Raw genomic sequence first — 23,564 nt, 5'->3', positions numbered from 1 at the left:
CATTGTGCCAGCCAACCCCATAATGTGTGCCAACCAAGCCACTGATGGGACTGGTTGAAACAAATGCACAACATGACTTTAGTCACAAATCATCTAATTTTAGAAATCATTTGTGCACATTAAAGCATGTATAGTTATAGCGGAGGCCTTAACCTTTCATTTGCTGCTGGTTAGAACATAAATTACGCCAGAGAATTACAGCAGAGAGTAAATAGTGTGCCAACCAACCTCGGGCTCCTCTACTTTATTAGGAAAATTGCAGCATCACATGAAACATGAAACATAAAAGAAAACAAACAACATCAGGGACACACAAAACTATGATCATACTGTCATTATTATGCCTGATAACAAGTTAATTATATACTGTGCATTCTTGTATTGTAGCAAGGGGCTTAACTTGACGTGCACAGATGAGTATTGCAGATAATTGCATGTAATTGTATGTAAAATACAGCAGTGTGTGGACAGGTTTGTAATAAACAAGTAAACTATTTTGAGGCACAATAACTAAGGTGATGAAGATTTTATTGTTTCACCAATGATTTGACCGCATTTGGTCTTTTTCAAAGCAAGTTTTACACAAAAATTCATACAGATATAACAAGGTGATGTCCGAAACCCAATGATATTATATTTCTTTGTCAATTACATTGATATGAACCATGGACAAACAGCAAAGCCTTAAGATTGAGAAATGGAATTAGCAAATGTTTGAGATTTGTCATCTTTCAATAGTTAACCAATTCATTTTCTGTCAGTCAACTAATTAAATAATGATCTGAATAACTACAAATAACCCCCACAATACTGTTACTCTTGGCACAATTTTCAAGTTTCTCAGTCCTTAACAAAATACCAGTCCAGTGTGACTTTTTGCCACCCTTCTTCTTATTAATATTTATTTCTTATTAGCTATTGCTTTTTAAAACTTTGGTTGCAATTTTGCATTTTATATCTCTCCTCCTTCAAAACCAGTGAGTTTCTGATGCACACATAAAGGCTTTAATCAATCAGTCAGCCAATCACTGTGGGAAACTGTGAGATACAGATGTCTGTTCTGCTCAGCCGCCTCTGGACTGACACACTGTTTGTCACTTCTCTTGTAATTACAGTCCTCTCACTCTGGGCTCTATCAAACAGGATCTGTTTGCACATGATCTCCTCCCACACGATGACATGAAATACATTTGGCTCCTGTCAGCAGTATTGTCCAGATTGTCCTGAAAAGAACTATGCGTTATCCGCTGCCATCCCCACAGTTGCTTTTTGCTGGAGTTATGGGAAAACCACAGAGATAAACGTAAATGCAGCTGGCTTAAATCTTCGAAGACGCATATCCAAACGAAACAATGTAAAGTCAACGCAGGTCATAATTAAAGCTCAAAACCACTAAAATCTCTCCATTATCTTGTTCAGCTTTCTGCAGGAGCCGGAGAGTGTCCAGTGTAGATTGTTCATCAAACAAAAAAGTCAATATCACAAAAGTGTTGGGTGTAGCTTCTGTAAACTGAACCATATAGGGTCGCCCGGTGCTCTGGCATCATCAACAGAGTTTGAAGACTAAATTTAAAGGTAATTACTATGACAGTGAGGAGAGAAAACTGAAATAACCCTGAGCTTTTCAAAGCTGTCATTATCATTGGAATTGTAATGACAAGGTTTGGGTCTCTTCAATGGACTTCTTAGGGTAGGACACCCACAAACATGGCATTCCTGAGGGTAACATTGCAGCATATTAATGATATATTGCACTGTGTAGATTACAAAGCTGGGGTCTCTTCTCATGCTTTATGGTTTCAGTTAACTTGAAACAAAATACCAAAATGTCTTCTAAAACATTGTTTTCAATGTGCTGTGTCATGCTGCAGAGGGCCACTTTACATACAGATTATACAGTAGTAGTGCACATTTGGATGACATACTTACATGATCTGGCAACATATGGGCTTTCCATTAGATTTGTTTAGTTTATCGTATGCAATTTTTAGACTTAAAGATGCAGTTGGTCACTTTTATGAAAATAACTGGGTCATATTTGCTGAGACTGTGACTTTATTCTGAAGGAGGTGCATGGGACAGATTCAGTTAAAAAAAAAAAAGTCATGTCCCTCCTTCCCTGCCTCCTGCCTCTAACGGCGCTCACTAAAATTGACCGTGGCGCAACAAAAACAACCAATCAGAGCAGAGGAGCCTTTAAAGCAGCTTTCAGTCATGTTAGTCACTGTGAATTTCAGTCAAACCTTGGACTGTAAAAATAATGGACCAAACTACCGTAACATCACCCTTTGTTTTCTGGTCCTCCTTTTTGAAGCCTCGAGTTTGGCATTTTGGCTGTTGCCATCTTGGTTATTTGGAGCGAGATATGATCATATTTGGGTGAGACGCTGGCACTGTGGAGAAGCAAGGGGCGGATCTAAATGAGAAGCCGAGCACACTGTCGTCAGACACCCTCACTCAAAGTAACTCACCCTTAATTACACATAACTGTAAGCCTTTTGAAACATAAACCGGCAAGCTATATAAAAATTCACCCCCATACAGTTGTCATGAATGTTGAAATTAGCAATAGAGACTAAAACTGTTTTTTGTACCAGACTGTAAACATGTTTAAATCTTCTGTAAATTTGGACGATTTAACATGAGCATCTATGGGGATTGACTCACTTCTGGAGCCAGCCTCAAGTGGCCATTCAAGGAACTGCAGTTTTTGGCACTTCTGTGTTGGCTTCATTTTTCAGCATTGACTGTAAAAATAATGGATGCTACGGTGACATCGCCCATTAGACTCAAGTTTGGCACTATGGCCATCGCCATTTTGTTTTTTTGGAACCAGAAGTGACCATATTTGGGCGAGAGGCTGGCACCACGGAGAAGCAAGGGTATATCTGACTGAGAAGCCGTGAAAACTATCAGCTGACAGCCTGTCACCAAAAGCTGTCTGTCCTTAATTATGCTTCACTTTAAGCCTAAAGAAAATGTAAATAGGTGACTTATATAAAAAATTCACCCCCGATACAATTGTCATGAAGGGGAAAATTAGCTATGGAGACCAAATGTGTTTTTTGTACCAGGCTGTAAACATGGCTACCTCTGTTTTAAGTTGGGCGTCTGTAGAGACTGACTGGCTTCTGGAGCCAGCCTCAAATGGCCATGGCACTTTAATGTTGGCTTCATTTTTCAGCCTTGGAGCTTTCTGCTGTCAAACTAGGCAGCACTGGTCAGATGTGAATCAAGATTCTGTTACTGTGTTGCACAATTTATCTGTTTAGTGCTGTGTGAATATAGAAACAGTATCAGCTAATATAAAAAAAAGTTATTTTTTAATAAAAGTTTACAGCTTTCATTTAAAAATGTCCAAAAATTTGGTTGCATCATCTAAATTCATTCATTTAAATCAGAGGGCAGTTCATATTGCATCACATATAATGGTATAATAAAAGTAGGTGTGTGTTTAAAACTATGATGCTATGATTTATGCATCACATTACATTAAGCATGAGATATGTCTGAACATTAACAGCAAGAAAATATTCAACAGTGATTTCAAAATTTAAAAAACACTCTTGACAAATCATGGCTTCTTTATTATTTCTAATGGGACATTTTTATGCAGGTTTCATCAGTCACATTATCACACTGTTAACATGCAACCAAGACATCTATGGGCACAAGTCAGTGAGAGGTCCTGCACATGTACGCTTTGATAGGGGCAAACGACCATTCTGGTGAGCCGCAGGATTGAAAAAAGTAGCCACAGTATTTAGAAAAAAGGAAGGAGGAAAGAAAGTCCAATATTTTTAGTCCAAATTACAGTGTTGGAACAGTGCTTTGCACAGTCGAGTGTCCTGGGAGTGGAATGGCATGATGGGTGAATGCTGGTGCCAAGCCCCACCCTCCCCACATTGTCCTCTCTGTGGACTTCCTGCACTCTCTTTTGCCCATCTGCAGGACCTCTGCCCTCCCCTTACCCTCATGACTGGGCTGGTCGACAGCTTGGTTTTTCTCAGTCACCCACTGCCTGAGGTGAAACAGTCTCATGTGAGCACGTGTTAGGTCAGGGCTGGGGCAGGGTCAGTTCCCTGAGGATGCCTCAATTGCTAGACTAGCAGCGCCTTCTGTTTCAGATGTCTGTCCACTTTCTGTTGATACAAAGTGGGTGAAAAATATCACAGCCCGGTACAAGTCTCAGTTCATGTAAGGTCTCTACTCCTCTGTGCTCAACTGCTGTGGGAGATCCTTGATGCTTCTGCATCCTGCACTAAAGCCAGTAACTCTGAACATTACATGAGAAAGCATTAGCTGATACACTACAGCATGGCTTATGATGCCGTGCCAACCACCCACCTAAAGTGGAGAAACAGCCACTCATGCTTTTCATGCATTCTCTCGTGAAACGTGCCTCGCTGCCCAAATATTTTTCCCTTGGAAAGCCTGTGGTTAACACAAGGATGAGTGGGAGTGAGATGATTGCTAACATTCTTTTAACTCCTATGCCAGCTGGAGTGCAGGTCACATTTGCATTTTTTAAGGTTGGTGAAAGGGCCGCAGCAGATTTAATGTGGTGATTATTGTAGGATCATGAAGGGGAGGCTGAGAGGATTTTTTTTTTTTTAAATACAGGCATGATTCATTCCTGCTACTGAACATGATTTTGTAGATGTAGTAATACCTAATCAAACAAAGCCACAGGCCATTCCACCTACAAAACATAATGAGTCACATTTTCAGTCTGAAATAGGAGTTTGTTTAATTTATTGTCTTAACCGCAAAGCCCCAGTGTATTTTAAATAAAATAAAACTTACCAGTACTTATAAGGTTATTCCAAAATGAGTGCAAAGATCGGAAAATTGTAAAAAAAAAAAAAAAAAAAAAAAAAAAAATTAGCTGCAACAATTTATAACAGTGAAACAGAAACTTGCATCACTTTTAATTCAAGTAGCAGCCAAATTTGAGCACTTGTGAAGGTGTGAAAGTCCAAATAGATGCAGGGTGAAGGAATTTCTGAGGCAAGCTACTATGTAAGTCTTAAATGCACCCATAAAAAGTATTTTAAGGCCATTTCTTTTGGTTTTTTGAGTGTGAGCCATTCATTTTGACTTCTGTATAAATCCCTTTCTCCTTTCCTTAGGGGATTTTCTGGCTCCAGAATAACTAGTAAAGATGAGGAGGGGAAAAACATAACCCAAAATAATCCTCCTCCAAAAAAAAAAAGAAAGAAAAAGACAGAAAGAAAAAGGGAAAAAAAGGGAAATGCTGTTGGTAGGCAGGTAGTCGGTCTCCAGCTCAGCTCCAGGAGGGGGGACTCCTGATGGAGCTGGGATGGACCGCCACAGGATTGGTGGATGGCTGCACTCGGTGTGGCCCCATGCCAAGCCCTTATGTCTTTATATACTGTAAACGGATGACCGGACAGTCCTGAGTGTGCATCGCATCCACTCTGCCTCTCTCCATCTCCACTGCTCTCTGTCTGCAGGGGCCCCTGTCAATCTTTGACTCCAGCATCCAAAGCTTCTCCTCCTCAGCTCTCTCTGCTCCCCGGGTGTGAAAACAATGGCCACGCCGAGCCTGCTCTTCACTTTATCCGTGTGGTTTCTGGCTGGGAGCCTCTTAACGGAGGCGACTTACTACCGGCACCACCGCTACGTCCCCCACTTCTACCGCTACCGGGAGCACTCTGCCAACACGGAAAACCTCCTCCCTGAAGTCTCCAACCCGGAGCCTGAAGTCCCGCAGCCAGGCGTGCCGACCTACCCCCAGATCCCCGAGGTGTTTCACCCGGCACCAGAGGTCATCCACACCCTCCCAGAGGCGATCCACCCGGTGCCTGAAGTCGTCCATCCCGCACCTGAGCCTTACCAACCACCTGAGGTTTACCAGTCGGTGGCTGAAGCCTCTTCCCCCGTCAACATGAGCCGGGTTTTCTACGGGATCATGTTTGACGCCGGGAGCACAGGCAGCAGGATCCACATCTATAAGTTCATCCAGAAAGACCCCGGTGAGTGCAACACTTTTTCTTTTTCTCTCTCCCTGCCTCTAAACCAATAGTAGGGCTTTGCACATGCTGCTGGCTCCCACTCTGTCTGCTTGCTGTTAGGTCATTCACTGTGTGGTGTGAGGACAAACATGAGTGCATGGGCATTACAGCTGCTAAAAGTAGCTGAAGTGGACTTTTAATTTGCCTGTCTGACTCAACTGTGTAGGACGCAGACCTCTCAAACTGAATCAGGATGTAGGTGAAGTGCTACAGTCTAAATAACCTGGGTTATAAAAGAAGCAGCTGTGCAATTACATGTGCTTGAGTTTCTGTTTTAGCCCGTAAATATCACCGTGGCTTATGGTTTGTTCACTGACTTCTTTTTTAGTTGAGCTGCCAGTTCTGGACAATGAAATGTACCATGCAGTGAAGCCTGGACTGTCTGCTTACAAGGACAACCCTGAGGAGGTATGTATTTGTGTTTACACCGTCAATTATTATTAATCATCAGGTGTATTAGGGAGTTGTCTGCAAACCACTGGGATTTTCTGTGGGCTGGGTTCATGTGTTGTAAACGCTGTGTAATCACAAAAATGCCTCCTACTGATGCTGTCACTGCTGCCCACTCATGTCTGCTACTTTTGATTTACACCTTTTTAAAGACTTTGACCACTGAAGAAATATCTTGATTACGAAATGACTGTCTATCTCCTCCGCAGGGTGGAAACACCATCCGTCAGCTGCTGAAGATTGCAAAGAAGACGGTGCCAGAGGACGAATGGAAGAGGACCCCGGTGGTGCTGAAGGCCACAGCGGGTCTGCGCCTGCTGCCCGAAGACAAGGCCAACGCTCTTCTGAAGGAGGTGAGGCACGTTTTCTCTCTGCCCACAGACAGTTTGGCACAAACACCACCCGTCCCGCCAAGGAGCAGGATGAGAAACCACTAAGTGCTTACAAGTGTCACTGAAAAAAAAGGCAGTAAGTCTGCCCATTTGGTGGCTACCATGTTGCAAAAAACAGCTGTTGTGGGGTTGTGTGGAGTAACCATATTTGTCATTTAAAGTATTAAATCCAGGCTACTGTTCCAGCCATGCTTGTGGTTGAGTTATCTGTCACTCTAAAACAGAAACAGAGCCTGAATAGACTATATCCTGACAACAGCAGAATATTTGGGTGTGTAGAGCAGTATCAGTGTGCTGTTTTAACACATGTGCAGCAGATAACTGTAATGAAATGGTGATATATCTATTCCACAGGTGCAAGAGGTGTTCAACGAGTCCCCCTTCTTTGTGCCAAACAACAGTGTTTCTATCATGAATGGAGCAAAAGAAGGTAGGTCATTTCTCAGTGCCCTGTTAATAATGTGTTCTTCACAACACACTAGATTTGTTTTATTTCTGACAGATTTATTGTCTGACCAGGTGCTTTAACTGCCTCGGTCATCGAGGCTGCATCAAACAATGCCGCTCCTCGTAATTCTTTTTACAAGAGGTCTGTTACTACCTCGCTGAGACAAATAAATAAGCCAGCGTGAGCTCCACGCCCAATAATTTAGTACGATTCTCCACATCACTCATTAAGACACCCTCATTATGTAATGTTTCATCATACACTATGTGCCATTCATTATCCTCGCTTTATGAGCGCAATAACTTCACATCTGAGACAACTGTAATTACCTGGGCTGGTCTACAATCCCGCATGTTAGTTACAACAACTTTAATATCAGAATAATGAAGTCCTCCTCAGTTCAAAGTGCTTGAACACATGAAAGTATGAAAATGTAGCACTTGTTATCACTCCGCAGCCTTTTATTAATGCAGGCATTTTCCCCCATGTGCTGTTTTAGGAGTCCTCGCCTGGGTCACGGTGAACTTCCTTACAGGTAAGACATTGTTTGTGTTTTGCTATGGTGGTGTTAGTGGTCAGGAGGCTCATATCTGAGGCTCCAGTGTACACACAAGCCCAGCAGTGAAAGACTCTTGTCTCCTGTCTGAGGTTGTGAGCTTGAATCACTGGCCCCAAACAGGTTGCAAAACAAGTAATATTTCCTCACATTTTTTGGGGCATCATCAAATTTATTTTAAACAACAACCATAAGCTTTAAATCAAATGGGTATTTTCCCTCTTGGTAAGGAAAATACATGAGCTGTGAGCATGTATCATTCTGACAGTCTGGGTTATAAAAATGAGAAATTGAAACTAAAACTGGTGATAAAGCCACAAGATTACACAGTATGCTCTGTTTAGTGCACCGATGATGGATAGCAGCTTCTCCTGTTTGACTTTGAGCTTCCTTTCCATAGGTCACTTGTACTCCAACACAAAGAGGACAGTGGGCATCTTGGATTTGGGTGGAGGATCCACACAGATCACATTCCTTCCCAAGTCAAAGGTGAATTAAATAGTTTATGTGTTACGTAAGTCTTGTTTTAGAGTGTTCTCACCCAAAATACACCACTAAACATTTGTTTTTATCCAACAGAAAACCATTCAGTCCGCTCCTGCCACTTATATCGCCAACTTCAACCTCTTCGACCATACGTATCAGCTCTACACACACAGGTATATAACACACAAAGAAGATATTCTGTTGAGTGAAACATACACATCTGTCTTAAAACTCACCATAATTGTATGTCAACCCACATAGCTACCTTGGAAATGGACTGTACGCGGCTCGACTGGCAACTCTCGGAGCACTAGGAGCTGATGGTAGAGTATCTAGTATTTTTATTCGCACTGTCATTCTTTCGTACGTTGTGTTCACTTGAATATGACAAACTGTGTCTTGTTTTTGTTTTCCCAGGTCTAGATTGGAAAATCTTCACAAGTTCCTGCCTCCCGAAAAAGTTCAGAGAAGATGTGACTTTTGGAGGAACCACCTACAAAGTTAGCGGGATTCCAGACGGTAAGATAAAAGCTCCCTGAGGTTTTGATTGCCTTCCCAGTGCCTTGGATGCAGCAATCCGTGCATTCCTTTCCCGACTCTGGAACACAATAGCGTACAGTACAATAGAGTCTCTCATGAGAACATTCACCCGCTGAAAGTTCTGTAACCTTGGCGCCAAACGCATGTTTTGTCATCCTCGCTCTCTCTCTCCATCTTCCCTCTTGAACAATTATACTGCTCTCAACCTTGTATTTAAACGAAAAGAAAACTGTCAGTTAACTTCACAAATAAGGCAGTCACTCCCATACCACAGTCAAGTAGCCAAAAGATGCTGGGCTTGTCCCTGAGTTGTTATTTTTTTTTGTGTAACGAGTGGCTTGATCTGGACCGCTCACAATTATGTGGTAAAAATAGACAGCCCAACAGGGCCGCGCTAACTGCCGCTCTTGTCAGCACATGGTTTTGCCGGCACAACTGAGCCAACCATACCCATGGGGCTGTGTGAAACTTGTCCTTCTGGGGCTTCCCTTGTATATCATATGATGAGCCCCCAACTTCAACCCCTGGCTGACCTCAAACCGAGGCTCCAGACTCTCCCAACTGCATTCCAACCATCGCTGCCTCCAAGCACCCTTAACTCATTGTTCACTACACCATTTTTAATATAAAGTAATTCTTTAACAGAACTACATTTACATTCTCTCTCTGTCTCCCCAGGCTATGCAGGCTATAAGCTGTGCTACTATGAAGTTCTGAAGGTCATCAAAGGAATCGTGCACCAGCCTTATGAGGTGAAGGGCAGCAGCATCTTCTACGCTTTCTCCTACTACTTTGACAGAGCTGTGGAGTCTGGCCTCATCGGTGAGTGGGCACGCACACCAAACAGTCACCTTCCAGCGCCATAATCTTTCATGCTAATTATCATCTTTTGCACAAAATAGGTATTTTAAATTGCATGTTTTTTCCTGCGCAGATGGCAGCCGAGGTGGTGCGGTTGAAGTCAGGGATTTTAAGAAGAGAGCCAAGGAAGGTAAGAGTTACCTTCTCCAGTGTTGCATACACTTGCGCGTGAAACCAACAATCTTACAAGTTATATATATCAGTGCTCTAACCACTGAAACTTCATGCAAAACAAGACACAGCACAAGCACCAAAACTTGTTTGTGCCCAAACACTTGGCACACTTGACGAAAAATGATTTAATGTGATACAGAGGTGGATTACAAGACAAATGTAGTTTATTATAGAGTAAAGAATATCACTATAAAACATTTTAACAGATACACACCGTGCTTATCAGCTCCACTGTGCGACACTTGCAATGTCCGTGTAGAACCAGATTTATAGCAAGTAGGAACAAGTTGATGTGTTATGTAATGCTGTTTGTGTTGTGAGAACACTGTCACATGGTCTCGAGGAACACGGCTGGCTCAGGCAGGGCTGGCAGCTGAGCCGAAGCTGTCTGTCTGGCCCAGGCAGGAGGGCACCTGACAGCCACACACCACCTGGGGGCTGACACATACTGACACACACAAACTTGTGTACTATGCTGTTCAACACCGCCACCCACCCGCAGCCTTGTGCTGACCCTCAGCCGTTCTCCTCGCACCTCCCTGTTTATCCAGCCAAACAAAACAGAAAGGTCATCTTTTAATCATGTCGCACAGAGGTTAGAAAAGGTGTTTCTTGTGTTAAAACACGGAATGTGATGCAACAAGGCGTCTCCATCAAATGGTTTTTTTGTCAGCGCTATGTGAAACCTGTGTTATTGTCATGTCTGACACCTGTGGCTTTTTTTGTGTTTGCAGTGTGCAACAAAATGACCAAGTACCGTGCTATCAGCCCCTTCCTCTGCATGGATATGACATATATCACTTGTCTGCTAAAGGAGGGCTTTGGCTTCAAGGACAGCACTGTGCTGCAGGTGAGCACATCAGCGCCTACTGTAGACAGAGACACATGACAAAACCTTTGTATTATGTCTGCACAGTATTTCACAAGACTTAAAATCAATGACAGTAGGTGAAGGGAATTGTTTCTTTGTGGTTTTAATGATCCTCCTGTCTCTCTGTTCAACAGCTAGCCAAGAAGGTGAACAACGTGGAGACAAGCTGGGCCCTGGGGGCAACCTTTGACTACTTCAGAAACCTCAACATCCACTAAGGACAGCTCGCTGTCACTGCAGCCAGCACTGAGAGGGACAGTCTGTCACTGTGGGGCTTGCCGTCCTCCGTCCACCCCTCGATCAGCCCGTCCCCTCGCAGACACACCTGGTCCCAACCAAGCTTCCTCACCCACAACGCCCTCCTCCTCTTTTCCTTCAACCTCAGCACCCTGCGAACACTCCGAACTGTTGAAAAAAAAGAAATCACTATATTTTTATAAGGCCAGCTATTTCTACTGTATGTTGAGCTCATGACTGGTGGGCTGACTTTATTTTTGTAAAACGTTTACATTTTTGATTCCTCATGGGTGTCTGATCTGAAATGTCTTCCACACCTACCTGTTGTTTAGAGGCAACACAACCAGTCATGGTATTTGGTGCTTACTGTGGTCCTGGTGTGCACTGTACAGTACAGTGGAATTTATTTAGAGACTAGTTGCTGGAAGTGCAACCATAGTTTTCTTTCAAAATGCTTGTAAATCAGTCTTCTTTTCACTCTAGCACTAAATTATTTTACCTAATTCATTTGCCCCTCGCCATCATTGGAAATAGAGCAGTTGACAATCATACAGCTTCTTTCATCGACTTTGCACATAACACTTTAATTGCAGATATTGTAGCTAAGACAGTTGCTTTGATGTCGACTTAAGAGTTGTATATATTCATAAAGTAGTGTTGGATTCACCATGACTTGGGGGGGGGCAAAGAGAGTGCTGTGGAGAGTTGCCTCTCACAGACTGTGCTGTATAGCTGTTAAATGTTTGAGGTTAATGCCTGTACTTTTAAACTGCAGCCATTATCGTTTGTTATGTCTAGAGTGAAAAAGACCTTATCAAGCATGGCTAAATTGCAGGGGCCCTAGGTCTGAACTCGAATTTTAGACTAGCAATAGAAAGACCTCTCATCACGGGTAGATAGATGCGTCCAACAACGTAATTTACAGCCATTAAATACAGCAAAAATGTAAACAGAAATTACGCAAAGAGTTTGAAGCCTGACTCTTTCATTTATTGCTGGTTGCTCAAAAACATTAGTGATACTGAATTCTGTTTTTGAATTCATTTCTTCTTGTGAACTGTACAAATATTTAAATGACTTTATCTAATGTAGAGCATTTTAATTATCCTGATTCAATATCATGAACTTTCCGTGTAACTGCTCTTCACACCGTGCCTTTGCTGTCTTTTCAGTATTCAACACGTTCAATAACTACTGCTGTATATACATAATGTAAACTTTTATTAGTGAAATCTTTTTGACAGGAACTGCTTTTTACGTTGCAAAAACTTTATGCTGCACAATCGCTCAGAAATGCTCATCAGTATGAATAACCTGATGGCTGACAATATGTAAATTGTTGTTTTTATTAAATCCAGTGAAATAAGTGTATACTATACATGTATGTTTTAATAAAACATGAAAAAGATTCTTTGTGCATTTATGTTTTTTTTTTAATCACACTTCTTGTAATGAAATTCTAAAGGGTGTCATGTAGAATATTAATATAATTGTTGCATTAAGCTTAAAATCATATGAACAAACTGTGCAAATGTTGGATTAAGACTTCATCTGAGAATGAATGTACTTCTTTGATAATTCAGAGCTTGGTCTATTAACTGTAACTGCAGAACAGTGGGAAATTCTAACATAAAATCAACAATACTTATGCCTTTAACATGTCATGCTATGCTTGGGACAGCATGTGGATTTATTTTGCACCAAAGCACACACAGGAAAACGCATCACGAAGAGTAAAATATATTTTTTATTATTTTACATTCACAATTTTTACAGTTTTTTAAGATTCACCGACTACCTTACACGACAGATGCATCACTTGCTTGCATATGCCATCATCTGGTCCTGCAGAGGCAAAAGAGACATCAACTCAGTAACCTTTAAATCATGCTTGCTAAAAGCCTGTTACGAGTGCGTGGCACTTGAGGCCTCTATACAAGACCTGTAAACCAGTGAACTCACAACATTTAATATGGAAAAAAACATGTCACGTTTAACTTTTGTGCCTCCATACTGAACTGCCTTTACAACTCGTAACAGTTGTGTTGGTCTGAATCACTTAGTAGGAATAAAGCCATTTCGCATGAGTGGTCGGTAATAAAAGGGGTGTGAAAACACAAGCCAACACCGCTGTCCGCTGCCCCAGAGCCAGCCCTGCACCCCACCCACACACTTTTGGTAACACTAAATTTGGGGCTAAACTTAGATGCCATAGTAGTAGGTTCAGAACCCTGGAAATTATAGACACCGCTAAAGTAAAGCTCCGTGTAATCAGAAAAGAGGGTGGAGGGTGGGGTCATGCTGGAGGCGGGGCTTAGGCTTGACAGGTGGTTGATATTATCTGAGTGATGGCCAGGTTCACTGGGATGTGCAGGAGGCGGTAGAAGCTAGAGGAAGAGGGAGCTTACTTTTAGCGCTGGGAGCATGTTGGTGGCCTGCAGACCAAAGGTGCGTAGGAGGACGACAGGAGCAGCGTTAGTGGAGTAGAGGCGCTTCATGAGGTCGATGGCGGCCATCATGGGCAGATTGTGTCGCTGGCGTTCAGTTTCATATTCTAGCAGGTGCTGCATCGCCCCTGCACAAGCAAACAAAGACTAAATGAGGACGTAGCTTCAGCTCATGTAGGTCTGTCATGTGTTTTCTACATTAAGTCAATACACTGGTGCTATTCTGACCTCCAGACATTTAACAGTGGAAAAAATAAATACAATATCTCATTACAGGATTTCATTTTTTATGAAAAGCAACTTACATATAGTTCCTGGCAGAATGGACAGAAAAAAAAACATCAAATAAATGTTGCCGGAAAAGCTGATGCTTTTTATAATTCGGATCAACAGCATGCGTTTGAGTTGGGGCTATGGAAAAGAGCTTAGAGGAAACCACTGTCCTATGGTTGCAGTGCTCATGTCTGTTTAGAGTTCTCACTGACCCAGGTCCTTCCCGTCAAAGGCTGCCTGGCTCAGGAGCTGTGTGAGGCAAGCCACATCCCCAAAGCCCAGGTTGGCTCCCTGACCCGCAAGAGGATGGACACGATGGGCCGCGTCCCTGCGAAGATAAACATAACCCTCTCTGTCCATATGCATTCCACTCACGGTATGTTATTTTATGCACAGTGCAAGGATCAAAGTCATTCCCAACATAAGCTGATGCAAACTGCTCAGAATCCTGCTTTACAACCTGATTTTTAGGAAATCAGTATTTTTACTCTAAAAACCTGGAAATATTAATGTGAGGTCATTACTTTTATTGTGACTATCTTACCCAATGAGAGCTACGCGGTGCCTGACGTACTCTGATGCATGACCGATGCCCAGAGGAAACATGACCCTGGTCTTTGGGCCGATCCCTGCCACACTTGGGGGAAGCTGTCGAGGTGAACCTGCAGACGGCATGACGGCCGCCAGGGCACTGCGGAACATAGCGCCAGCTGTCTCAAACAGCTCTGACTGGTTCTCATTACTCCACTGTTTGTGCACACAAAGACAGGCGAGAAGACAGAGACATATTCACAGGGAATGAAAAATGACCAGAAAAGAGAGAAAACAGACATTATCCCTTTGAGTGGACAAAGAAATTAGCTGACATAGGAGCAAAGCTGAACTCCAGGCCAGCGAAAGTGCTCTTTTTTCCCCTCCCTAACTGGTTTGGCAGGGCTTCGGGAGCTGGGCTAATTAAAAGAAGATGCCGGCCAGGCTATGCAGTTGAATTAGCTCTGTTTGAAAAACATTCCATGCAGTAATGGTCGACACTGGGAGACCACAGGTTTAATTAGCAAACCAGGCCTGAAACCAAACGTGACTCAACCGTGGTGACCCCGTCCATCAGCAGGCTCAGTAAAAATAGCCAGCTTGGGAAAAAGGAGTTTCTCCAAACGTAAAAAAAAAACCCAAAAAAAACAAAAAGGATAGGTATACATTCTCTTTGAGATATATTAGCATTGTATAAAGTCTGGGCAAAACAATGACGACATTGTTTGTCAGGTCACAAAAAAACAGCTCAAGACTTGAGTCTATGGAGAATCCCTGCCACATACAGCACACTGCACACAAACACAGAAATGTTGCAACATCTTCCCGACAGATGTGAAATCTCACTATGAATACAACATCAGCACTTTAACAGTCAGAGCAACACTTACGAAGGCAGAGTTGACAGCGTCGACAAAGCTTTCCTCATCCAGCTCCAGCAGCTCCCCCGCCAGCTGATGGCTGGTTGACCACACCAGAGAGCTCTTTGTGTCCGACAGCTGCAGTGCACAAGGCATGGATGTAGAAGCATTATCAAATACTTATGAGACAGACAGATATTTTGCAAGACAAAAAATACTGCAGTAAATAATGCAGACATATTACCGGTAACATTGCAATAGGTCCTGTTGGGAGGAACCTCTGCCATGCGACATTGTTCTCTGTGGGCTGACAGCACATCAATCAAACTAAATTAAATATCATACTGAAGTATTTTGGCATTGCATTGTACGGCATACATTTTAATTAAATATGTTGTCCTTAAAAACAAGATATTATAAAGGGTACTTGTGGGTGGGTGTGTTGTTCTCAGATGTGACATTAAAATTACTATTATAATAAAAACACTACACAGTAAATTCACTCAGTAACATCCAATAATGCTTAAATATTTAAGAGCACAAATTATAAATACAATATGCTGGCAGTGATGCATAGCACACACACTGTAATAAATATCAAGAATTATACTGAATGCATGTGTTGAATGCAGAGTTCTGGACTCAAGTCACAAGTCTGAAGACTTGGGACTCGAATTCAAAAAAGACTTGAAACTCGACTTAGACTTAAACACTAATGAATAATGATTTCATTGGACTTGAGCCTTTTAACTTGAAAATACGTGAAACCCTCCCCCAAGTCCACAGATTAAAAAGTATATTCTTTAAAAAGTGTGCCACAAATCATTTCCTGAACCAATCCGACAGCATTCAATCAAACCAAGGAGAACCATGAAGAACGTTGCATTACTGAATGCCAGTTGGAAAAAAATGATACCAAAGACAATTTTGTTTGCTTACGTGGTCAACAAAAAACAAATTGCAGTATGCAAAACATGCGGGCTGAAAAACAAACAAAAACACAACAGCTTCCAACAAACTTGTTTTAACAATTTTTTTTTATACAGCTTTGGTAATTTTTGTAAATGTATTATTATTTATGTTAAAATGGCATTATATTTGGTGAGAAGTGCATTATAGCCCCGTTTCCACTGAGCAGTATGGTGCAGTTCAGTTCAGTTTGGTACACTTTTTTTCCCATTTCCACTGTGAAAAGTTGTGGATGGTACCAATGGAACCGTTCTCACCGCTCTGTTGGGGTACCTAGCTCACAGATCTGGCACTAAAAGGTGGAGCTGTGAACACTGCAGTCTGTTGATTGGTCAGTAGCGGACGGTCACTCTGCTCAGGGCTGAGTTGTGGCTGGTTTTGAAGCTCATGTAACCACTGTTCATAGAGTTTATTAGTAAACTGTAACTATAAAATCAAATGATGTTTTTCTGCCTCTTGCAGCAGCTGGACTCTGAGAAAAAATAACTTAATTCACTGGGCCGACTGCCGGCAACATTTAAGGTGGAACTTTAACCAGTAATGTTGCTCAATGTATGAGCTGACGACATGAATCCATCAGCACACCTTACGTTTCACTGTGACAACTTTGACCATTACTTTAGTTTTTAAATGACACGCACTTTTAGTAATAAGTGGATCTTCAAGCGTTAATATATATTAATTTTGACCAAGTCAGCTTATATATTCTAATCCTCACTTGGAGAAAAAAAAAGTGTTGCGGAGCATTATTCCTGTGGGCTCTGGCAACACTAAACCCCTGAGCTTGCCTGAGAAGGACTAAATGCAAAACCTGCTATCTCACATCTCACTGCGAGAGACTCTCACTGCAGCCTATTTTATTTTGTTCAGAAAATGCTGGCGTGCGGCCTCGTTCTGTCGACGATTAACGAGGTGCACACTGATAAAGGAGGAAGAACAGTGAGTGCTGGACGGAACAGAGAGTGACAACAACCCTGCCCTCATTAAAGGGTACTGTTTGCGGTGGAAATGCTAAGTGGACCTAGGATCTAGGTACCACGTCTGAAGGATTACTTTTGGTTCCAAAGGTACCATACCAAAAGTGTTGGTGTGGTGAAAACGGGTCTTATGACTTGTTCAGGGCTTGAGACTTGACTTAGGACTTGTCAGTCTTGACTTGGGACTTGAGTGCAAAGACTTGAGACTTATTTCAGACTTGCAAAACAGTGACATGGTCCCACCTCTGGTTGAATATTTACCTCTGATAGGTGCAGCACAGCGACCACAGCAGACTGGTCGTAATTCCACTTGACTGTGGGTATCCCCAGTGCCTGCCTCACCATTGAGTTTGGTCCGTCTGCACCAATCTGAAAAACAGATACGAAAAAGGGAAACGGTAAAAAACAAAAAGGACAAGAACAGATATATAATTATAGTCTGTGATAACAGAATCAATCTGACCAGCAGCTTGGTCTGAACTGTCTCTCCGTTGGCCAACGTGACCTTGACCCATGGAATGGAGTCTGCTGCCAGGTGGGGCGTGGGCCACCTGTACTTCACCACCTTGGACCTGTATTTAACTTGCACGTTATCTGACAAACAACAAGGACATAAAACTGGTGAGGACAAAAGCAGCAAGAAAAGAAAAAACTGTGGTTCTTAAAATAAAATGTCAACTGGTGTGACTCTCACAACAAAGGGATCAATCTTGGGCCTCCTGTGTATGTATCATCACACTAAAAGCTTTGCTACTTTTTCTGTCAAAACGAGAGGATGGTTTCCCTGCAGCCAAAGCATGGAAGATCTATAAACCACCCCATAAAACACCACTGGTTTCCCTCCTTGGCATATGGTAGCTGCAAAAGTTTACATTTGACATTCTTCTTAATGGCCTTGGCCTGCCACATTGCACTAACTAATAGTGTTTATCTACAAGAACGCCACGCCACACTTCGCACATGCTGCCAGCTTGTTGGATTTTGCCCTAAAACATCCCCCTCTTCTTAAAATATCAGCAGCTGGACATCCCAAACATGAAAGGATCCTGAGCTAGCTGGCTCATGCCGACTTGGAGTGGGACCCATCCACAGAACGGCTACTGGTTCCCTGAACATGAATGTCAAATATGGGTTTGCAGTGATTGGAGAGCAGGGTTACATTGAAACCAGCTGGCGTGGAGTGCACTTTTCATGTACTGCGTCTTGAGCATAACAACACCACGGCTAAAATGAGAGGAGAGAGAGACGCGGACAAATGGGAGGCACATGAGGCAAAAAACGTGCTGCAACCACACATCCGTTGTTTGGCGCAAAATGTCGAAAACTGTTTATAAATATGCCACTTTAACTGTCAAGCACATAGCGGGGCTAAGTTTTATTTGTGAACCTCACAAAGGCTGGTCTAATGTCAATAGAGCGCTACACACACTGTCAGCGCTTTGGTGTCTTTAGAGGCGGCAGAGCTTGGGAGCACATGGTTGCTTTAAATAGGTCACTGGACCACTTCACGTGTCCTCAGAGGGTGCCGGGGGCCGGCAGTTCCCAAAATGTAAGGTTTTGATTGAAATTGCAGGAAAAACATGAGCGGCTCCAAGGGCTTGACTTGTCTTTAAAAACAGTCACCGGGAGAGAGTACAAATAAACAAAACCTGGGGACAGGATGGAATAAATGTGGTGGCATTAGGTGCCAGACTCAGCATCCATTAGGCAGATGGAACAGGAATCAAGAGGTCTTACACAGAGAGTACTGCTGCTCACTGAGTGGGGCTTCATGTTTTAATCATAAACTCACTACTTACCAGACAAGCTGTCCAGCTGTTTAGTGAGCGCAGCCACAACGATGTCATTCTCCACGATGTACGCCATCTCGTCCTGCAGGTCCTCCTTATCGAATGTGATCAGGGCATCCGAGCAGGCATCCCAAACCTAAATGAGAGACTCATTATGCCTGTGGTCTACAAGTCTATCCTTAAATGCATCCCCTCTCCCTATATATAGCTGAGCAGAGAAGTGGCGCTTCATTGAGCTGAACACATCAAAGTTGTTAGCTGCTGTCGGAGGTTGGCACAGCCTACATACATCAAAACCCCCAGGCGATGAGGGTCACCAACACCCCTCTGGCTGCTCGGCTGAATTCAGCTTAATGGACTCTCTGAGGTGGAGGACCAAATGACATTTTGTGATGTGGATTTTTGCAAACATTCTCTTAGAAACACAAATAACAAATGACATGTTTGTGAACATAAAGAGCGAGTCAATATTTATCCGCAACCAAAACCAGCAAAGTGAGATATAGGTTTAGGTTACTGTAATTTCAGCCCTGAAAGTACTGTTTGAGTTAAACATGAGGGGGTGAAAAGTGTTTGTACAAGGTTAATCCTCTCCTGGGTTGTAACTATGGTGACAAAACCCATCATTCTGCAGTAATATGCTGCTGCGCTACTTTTTTCCAACTTGTCATAAAGTAGGGGGATATACCCTACAGAAAACCACTAATGGCAGTGGGTTTGCAACTTGTGATAAGTGGTTGGGAGGAAAGATTTACTGAGACCAGCCCAAAAATTGTTTTGGTTTTGTTTAATGCTGGGTGAAATAATGCAGTGTTGGGGTAGAATCAGTTACTACATACTTTAAGATTTATACAATACACTTCCTCACAATTTTTATAGAGAAAAACGTGGGCAAAATGACGCCTCGATGGCAAAAAAACGCTGTTTGCTTTTTGTTTCAAATCCAAACCCTCAATGCTTACTGGACGTTTAAGGTGAAAGAACATTTTACTGCATGGAAAGAATGTTATTTAGAGCTGACCTGCAGTACATACTTTCCAGTGCCGCTGATGAGATGTATATGACTGAGATTCAGTGAGCAAACAAGCCAAAACAGTGGTAGCAGAGTGAAGGTATAATGGGAGAGGTACACTACCATAATCACTGTAAGGCACTGCATGATGACATCTTAGGCCCAGAGAGAAACCCTGCGGTCGGGTGTTTGGTACACACCGACCACATCTTACAAGACGGACTGAGCCTGCACCCACAGCCGTAAAGCGAGTTCACTCTGCAGCAAACAACCACTCTCCTAATCTTTCATCTTCTTCCCGTTGTTCACATGAATCTTCATAATTATAAGATGTGGGGAACGAGTACCAATTTGAAAATGTCAAAATGATTTACTCTTCATAGAAAACATGGCTTTAATAAATAAAACTTGCATGGTCAGAGAGCCATCCAGTGCTTTGAAAATGCCAGGAGATGTCCTTTTTTAAATATACCTTGTGTTCTTTGGTATCCCTCGCACCACAGATCCTACAAAGCTACAGAAAATGCATACATTGCACAAAAGAATGAACAAAATGTATGTTACATGAAACCCTTTTTGCCTTTTTATGTGAACAATTACATACCACATACCATATCATATGATTATATGATACAGCATTGTGTTGCTTGTTCATTAAGCTGAATGACTGAGTAGAAGCTGAGCAGTACAGATTTCTCTCTCCACAAATTGTATGGTGCTGTGATTGATGGATGACAGAAATACATACCGTAGGGCCGTAAATTAGAATGTCTGGAGCACATATGAAGAAAAAATCCAGTTGCATAACAGAGGGATGATATGCTCTATACAGCTGTATGTTCTACTTATTTTGTTTGTCTTGAAGTTATACTTTTCGGAACTTTTGACCAGGCAGTGCGATGACAAGTACTGCGCCCTTGTGTCGCAGTTTTCAAAAGACAACTTATTCAAATAGTGAGTTCACAATAGAACATACCTGCATCCTTTTATAGGGCTTGCACCTCATCTGTGTGATGTGTTCCCATGCTCCAATACCTGTGAGTGCACAGACACTTTTTTAAAACAACTGTAATACTAATTCAGTGCAATAAAACAACGTATGCCTATGTATTAAAAAAAAACTGTAGTCATACTCTAAAAGTCAAAACATAAATTTCAACAAAAGTCAGTGGAAGTGCATATGTTTATGTAACGTGCAGAGCAGAAGGAAATTGGTCCAACCAGTCTTTGGGATCGGGGTTAAGCTGAGCTGGACTGGGCAGAATTTAGCAGCATAGGGACCAACAACCAGGCACAAATCTCATTCTATGGATGTGAAAAGTGGTCGTGGGGAACAGAATAAGATTTTAAGTCACCATTTAAAGTTACTGTAAAAGATATGCCATAAAATCTGAAAATTCTGTTAAGTGTGGGACTAGTTCTTGCCTTTTATTTTTATGCAGGTGCCAGTGGGAGGCAATGAGGACACAGCTAGGCACAATATTTCAAATAAACTCCAACCACTGCACTCCTATCAAAATCTCTACTGACATTTCAGTGTTGACATCAGACACCCGATCAGATAAAGGGGTACACACTGTAAAGTCAATAAATGACACACAAATAATGCAAGAGAGCAGATTGAAAGACATTATTTGAAACATTAAGCAAAGCTTTAGCCTCTCTGTCTCTCACTTGCACCTGCACACAGAATATTGCTACCAAGCTATTATGTGGCGCATGATCTGTTAGGGGAGATATTGTAATTGTTGTTGGCCATGCTCTAATCACTTAATTGCTAAGCTGACCACATGCTGACCTTATTTTAAGACCTGAATCGGGGTTAATGTGGAACTTATGTGTCCAACAACCAAAGTAATTTATTCATTCATTCATTTTCTGTAACCGCTTATCCTGTTAGAGGTCGTGGGGGATGCTGGAATCTATACCAGCTGACATTTGGCACCCTGGACAGGTTGCCAGACTATCACAGGGCTGACACATAGAGACAGACAACCATTCACACTCACATTCACACCTACGGCCAATTTAGAGTCACCGATTAACCTACATGTCTTTGGACTGTGGGAGGAAGCCAGAATACCAGGACAAAACCCACGCCGACATGGGAAGAACATGCAAATTCCACACAGAAGGGTTCCACACCCTGGGGTTCAAACCAGAAACCCTCTTGCTGTGAGGTGACAATAAACACTTCACCACTGTACCGCCCCAAATAATTTAGCAAAATGATTATTTTCTACTAGCTCAAATGAAAATGGTGAGTTCATTCTGAGATATTTTAATCTGTTTGTTTGTTCTCTTTGGGGGTAGATGAGAAAACCAACTATCAATCTTTGCAGAACACTTGAAAATGAATCTGTATATTATTTCATAAATTATCATATAGTTCAGTAGTGAGAAGTGCATGTGGAAAACTGTGGTTGTGTTTGCCGGCACATACAGGCAGTCTGTTTAAATAACAAAAAGTATATTTCTATGGAACAGCTATTTTTAACTGATCTAAAACTTGAGGTGGCAGATTTATGTCAAAGAACATTACGTGTTACGGAGACAAGTCCGTCAAGCCCAGCTAAAGTTACAGAGCGGAACAAATAAGGTCAGATATGATCCTAGTTAAGCCGCGGTGACTGGACAGAGTCTGATCCCTTACTTACCTTGTGGGAGTCATCTATTAGTCTAGCACCACAAGCTTGTCACAGACAGGAAGGTAATGATCACAGAAATAACATTTTTTATTTTTGGCCTGTGGTGAAACTGCCCTTTTGAATACACAAAACCTCTCAAAAAGAGCAGGACAAAAAATATATGATGTAAATACAGTATATAAACCATGTGACAGTGATGTTTTTGTGTGTCAGGTTATAGTGTACCACTGAGGACGGTGGCAGAGCCTGGGCTGATGGAGCTGACTCGGGTGCTGTAGGTGTCTGGGACCTTGTCCATCACTTTCTTGTTGCCCGCTTCAAGTAGAAGAATCTTCTTACCCTCCAGGTTGGGATCCATGCCTGTCAAAAATGGCAGCACATACAAGATTGAGTCTTAACAGTGCTGCTACAGTAAAATTTAAAAACAATAATGTGGTGATACTGTGTGTTTAGATATTTCTGGTGTCCCCTATTGCACTGCATTACATCTGTGGGGTTATATTCAAGCTTATTACTACAAGTTAAAACTTCTGATAACACTGCTTGTAATAGGGGAGGGCGTGACTCACCTAGGGAACATGCCATTGCAGATCCAACCATTCCTCCCCCGGATATAACAACATCATAAACCTCATGATTCTTGCCAGAGTCGCCTCCATGTTCTGCACACACTAATCCTCGGCTGGTGATTTTTATAGCCGACAAATGCTTTTCTGCAATAAAACACCGGCCAAGTCCGTTGAAGGCCAGCGTCGCCCTTGTGAGCTTGTGCATGATTCGGTCTTCACTCTGTCCTCACACGGAACAAGTCCCGCGTTTAGAAGAGAAACCAGTCCAAGTTTGAATAATTTACACTTTTAAATGACATTCATTCAGACGTTTCCCCTTGGATGTGTCCTAATAACAGCAGCTGCGTCCCTTGTGTAATCCAGCCATGTTGTGTTGACAAGCACTCCGTAGGAAGTACTTCCGGGTTCGCTGTCCAATCACAGAAGACGTCCGTC

The 23,564-nt window shown here is 42.4% G+C and overlaps 2 protein-coding genes across 2 annotated transcripts; one reads left to right on the top strand and one right to left on the bottom strand.

Moving 5' to 3' along the window:
- The first annotated feature begins 4,998 nt into the window (after positions 1-4,998).
- On the top strand, positions 4,999-12,405 carry entpd5a (ectonucleoside triphosphate diphosphohydrolase 5a). The gene is made up of 13 exons (XM_049595846.1): positions 4,999-5,999; positions 6,367-6,446; positions 6,698-6,841; positions 7,235-7,310; positions 7,828-7,863; positions 8,285-8,373; positions 8,464-8,543; positions 8,632-8,693; positions 8,788-8,889; positions 9,589-9,732; positions 9,845-9,901; positions 10,680-10,795; positions 10,951-12,405. Exons 1-13 carry the CDS (start codon positions 5,555-5,557, stop codon positions 11,032-11,034), a joined length of 1,515 nt encoding a protein of 504 aa, XP_049451803.1. The 5' UTR covers positions 4,999-5,554; the 3' UTR covers positions 11,035-12,405.
- Positions 12,406-12,782: 377 nt separating this feature from the next.
- coq6 (coenzyme Q6 monooxygenase) lies at positions 12,783-23,514 on the bottom strand. Its single transcript, XM_049596495.1, has 12 exons — positions 23,130-23,514; positions 22,786-22,920; positions 20,889-20,947; positions 18,910-19,036; positions 17,574-17,704; positions 17,372-17,479; positions 15,409-15,471; positions 15,195-15,302; positions 14,318-14,520; positions 13,986-14,101; positions 13,462-13,628; positions 12,783-12,898 (listed from the first exon to the last, which is right to left on the bottom strand). Exons 1-12 carry the CDS (start codon positions 23,332-23,334, stop codon positions 12,869-12,871), a joined length of 1,452 nt encoding a protein of 483 aa, XP_049452452.1. The 5' UTR covers positions 23,335-23,514; the 3' UTR covers positions 12,783-12,868.
- Positions 23,515-23,564: the final 50 nt, after the last annotated feature.

This window comes from Epinephelus fuscoguttatus, linkage group LG14 (assembly GCF_011397635.1).
Source record: "Epinephelus fuscoguttatus linkage group LG14, E.fuscoguttatus.final_Chr_v1".
Classification (NCBI taxonomy): Eukaryota; Metazoa; Chordata; class Actinopteri; order Perciformes; family Serranidae; genus Epinephelus; species Epinephelus fuscoguttatus.
The sequence above is the reverse complement of the archived record's forward strand: the minus strand, read 5'-3'. Positions and strand labels throughout refer to the sequence as shown.

Excerpts from the sequence above, each read along its gene's own strand:
- entpd5a (XM_049595846.1), top strand. The coding sequence starts at position 5,555 with ATGGCCACGCCGAGCCTGCTCTTCACTTTATCCGTGTGGTTTCTGGCT. Across the intron at positions 6,000-6,366 it reads GTTCATCCAGAAAGACCCCG|TTGAGCTGCCAGTTCTGGAC; the intron begins GTGAGTGCAACA and ends CTTCTTTTTTAG. Across the intron at positions 8,374-8,463 it reads CATTCCTTCCCAAGTCAAAG|AAAACCATTCAGTCCGCTCC; the intron begins GTGAATTAAATA and ends TTTATCCAACAG.
- coq6 (XM_049596495.1), bottom strand. The coding sequence starts at position 23,334 with ATGCACAAGCTCACAAGGGCGACGCTGGCCTTCAACGGACTTGGCCGG. Across the intron at positions 19,037-20,888 it reads AGCCCTATAAAAGGATGCAG|GTTTGGGATGCCTGCTCGGA; the intron begins GTATGTTCTATT and ends TCTCTCATTTAG. Across the intron at positions 12,899-13,461 it reads ACATGCTCCCAGCGCTAAAA|GACCAGATGATGGCATATGC; the intron begins GTAAGCTCCCTC and ends TTGCCTCTGCAG.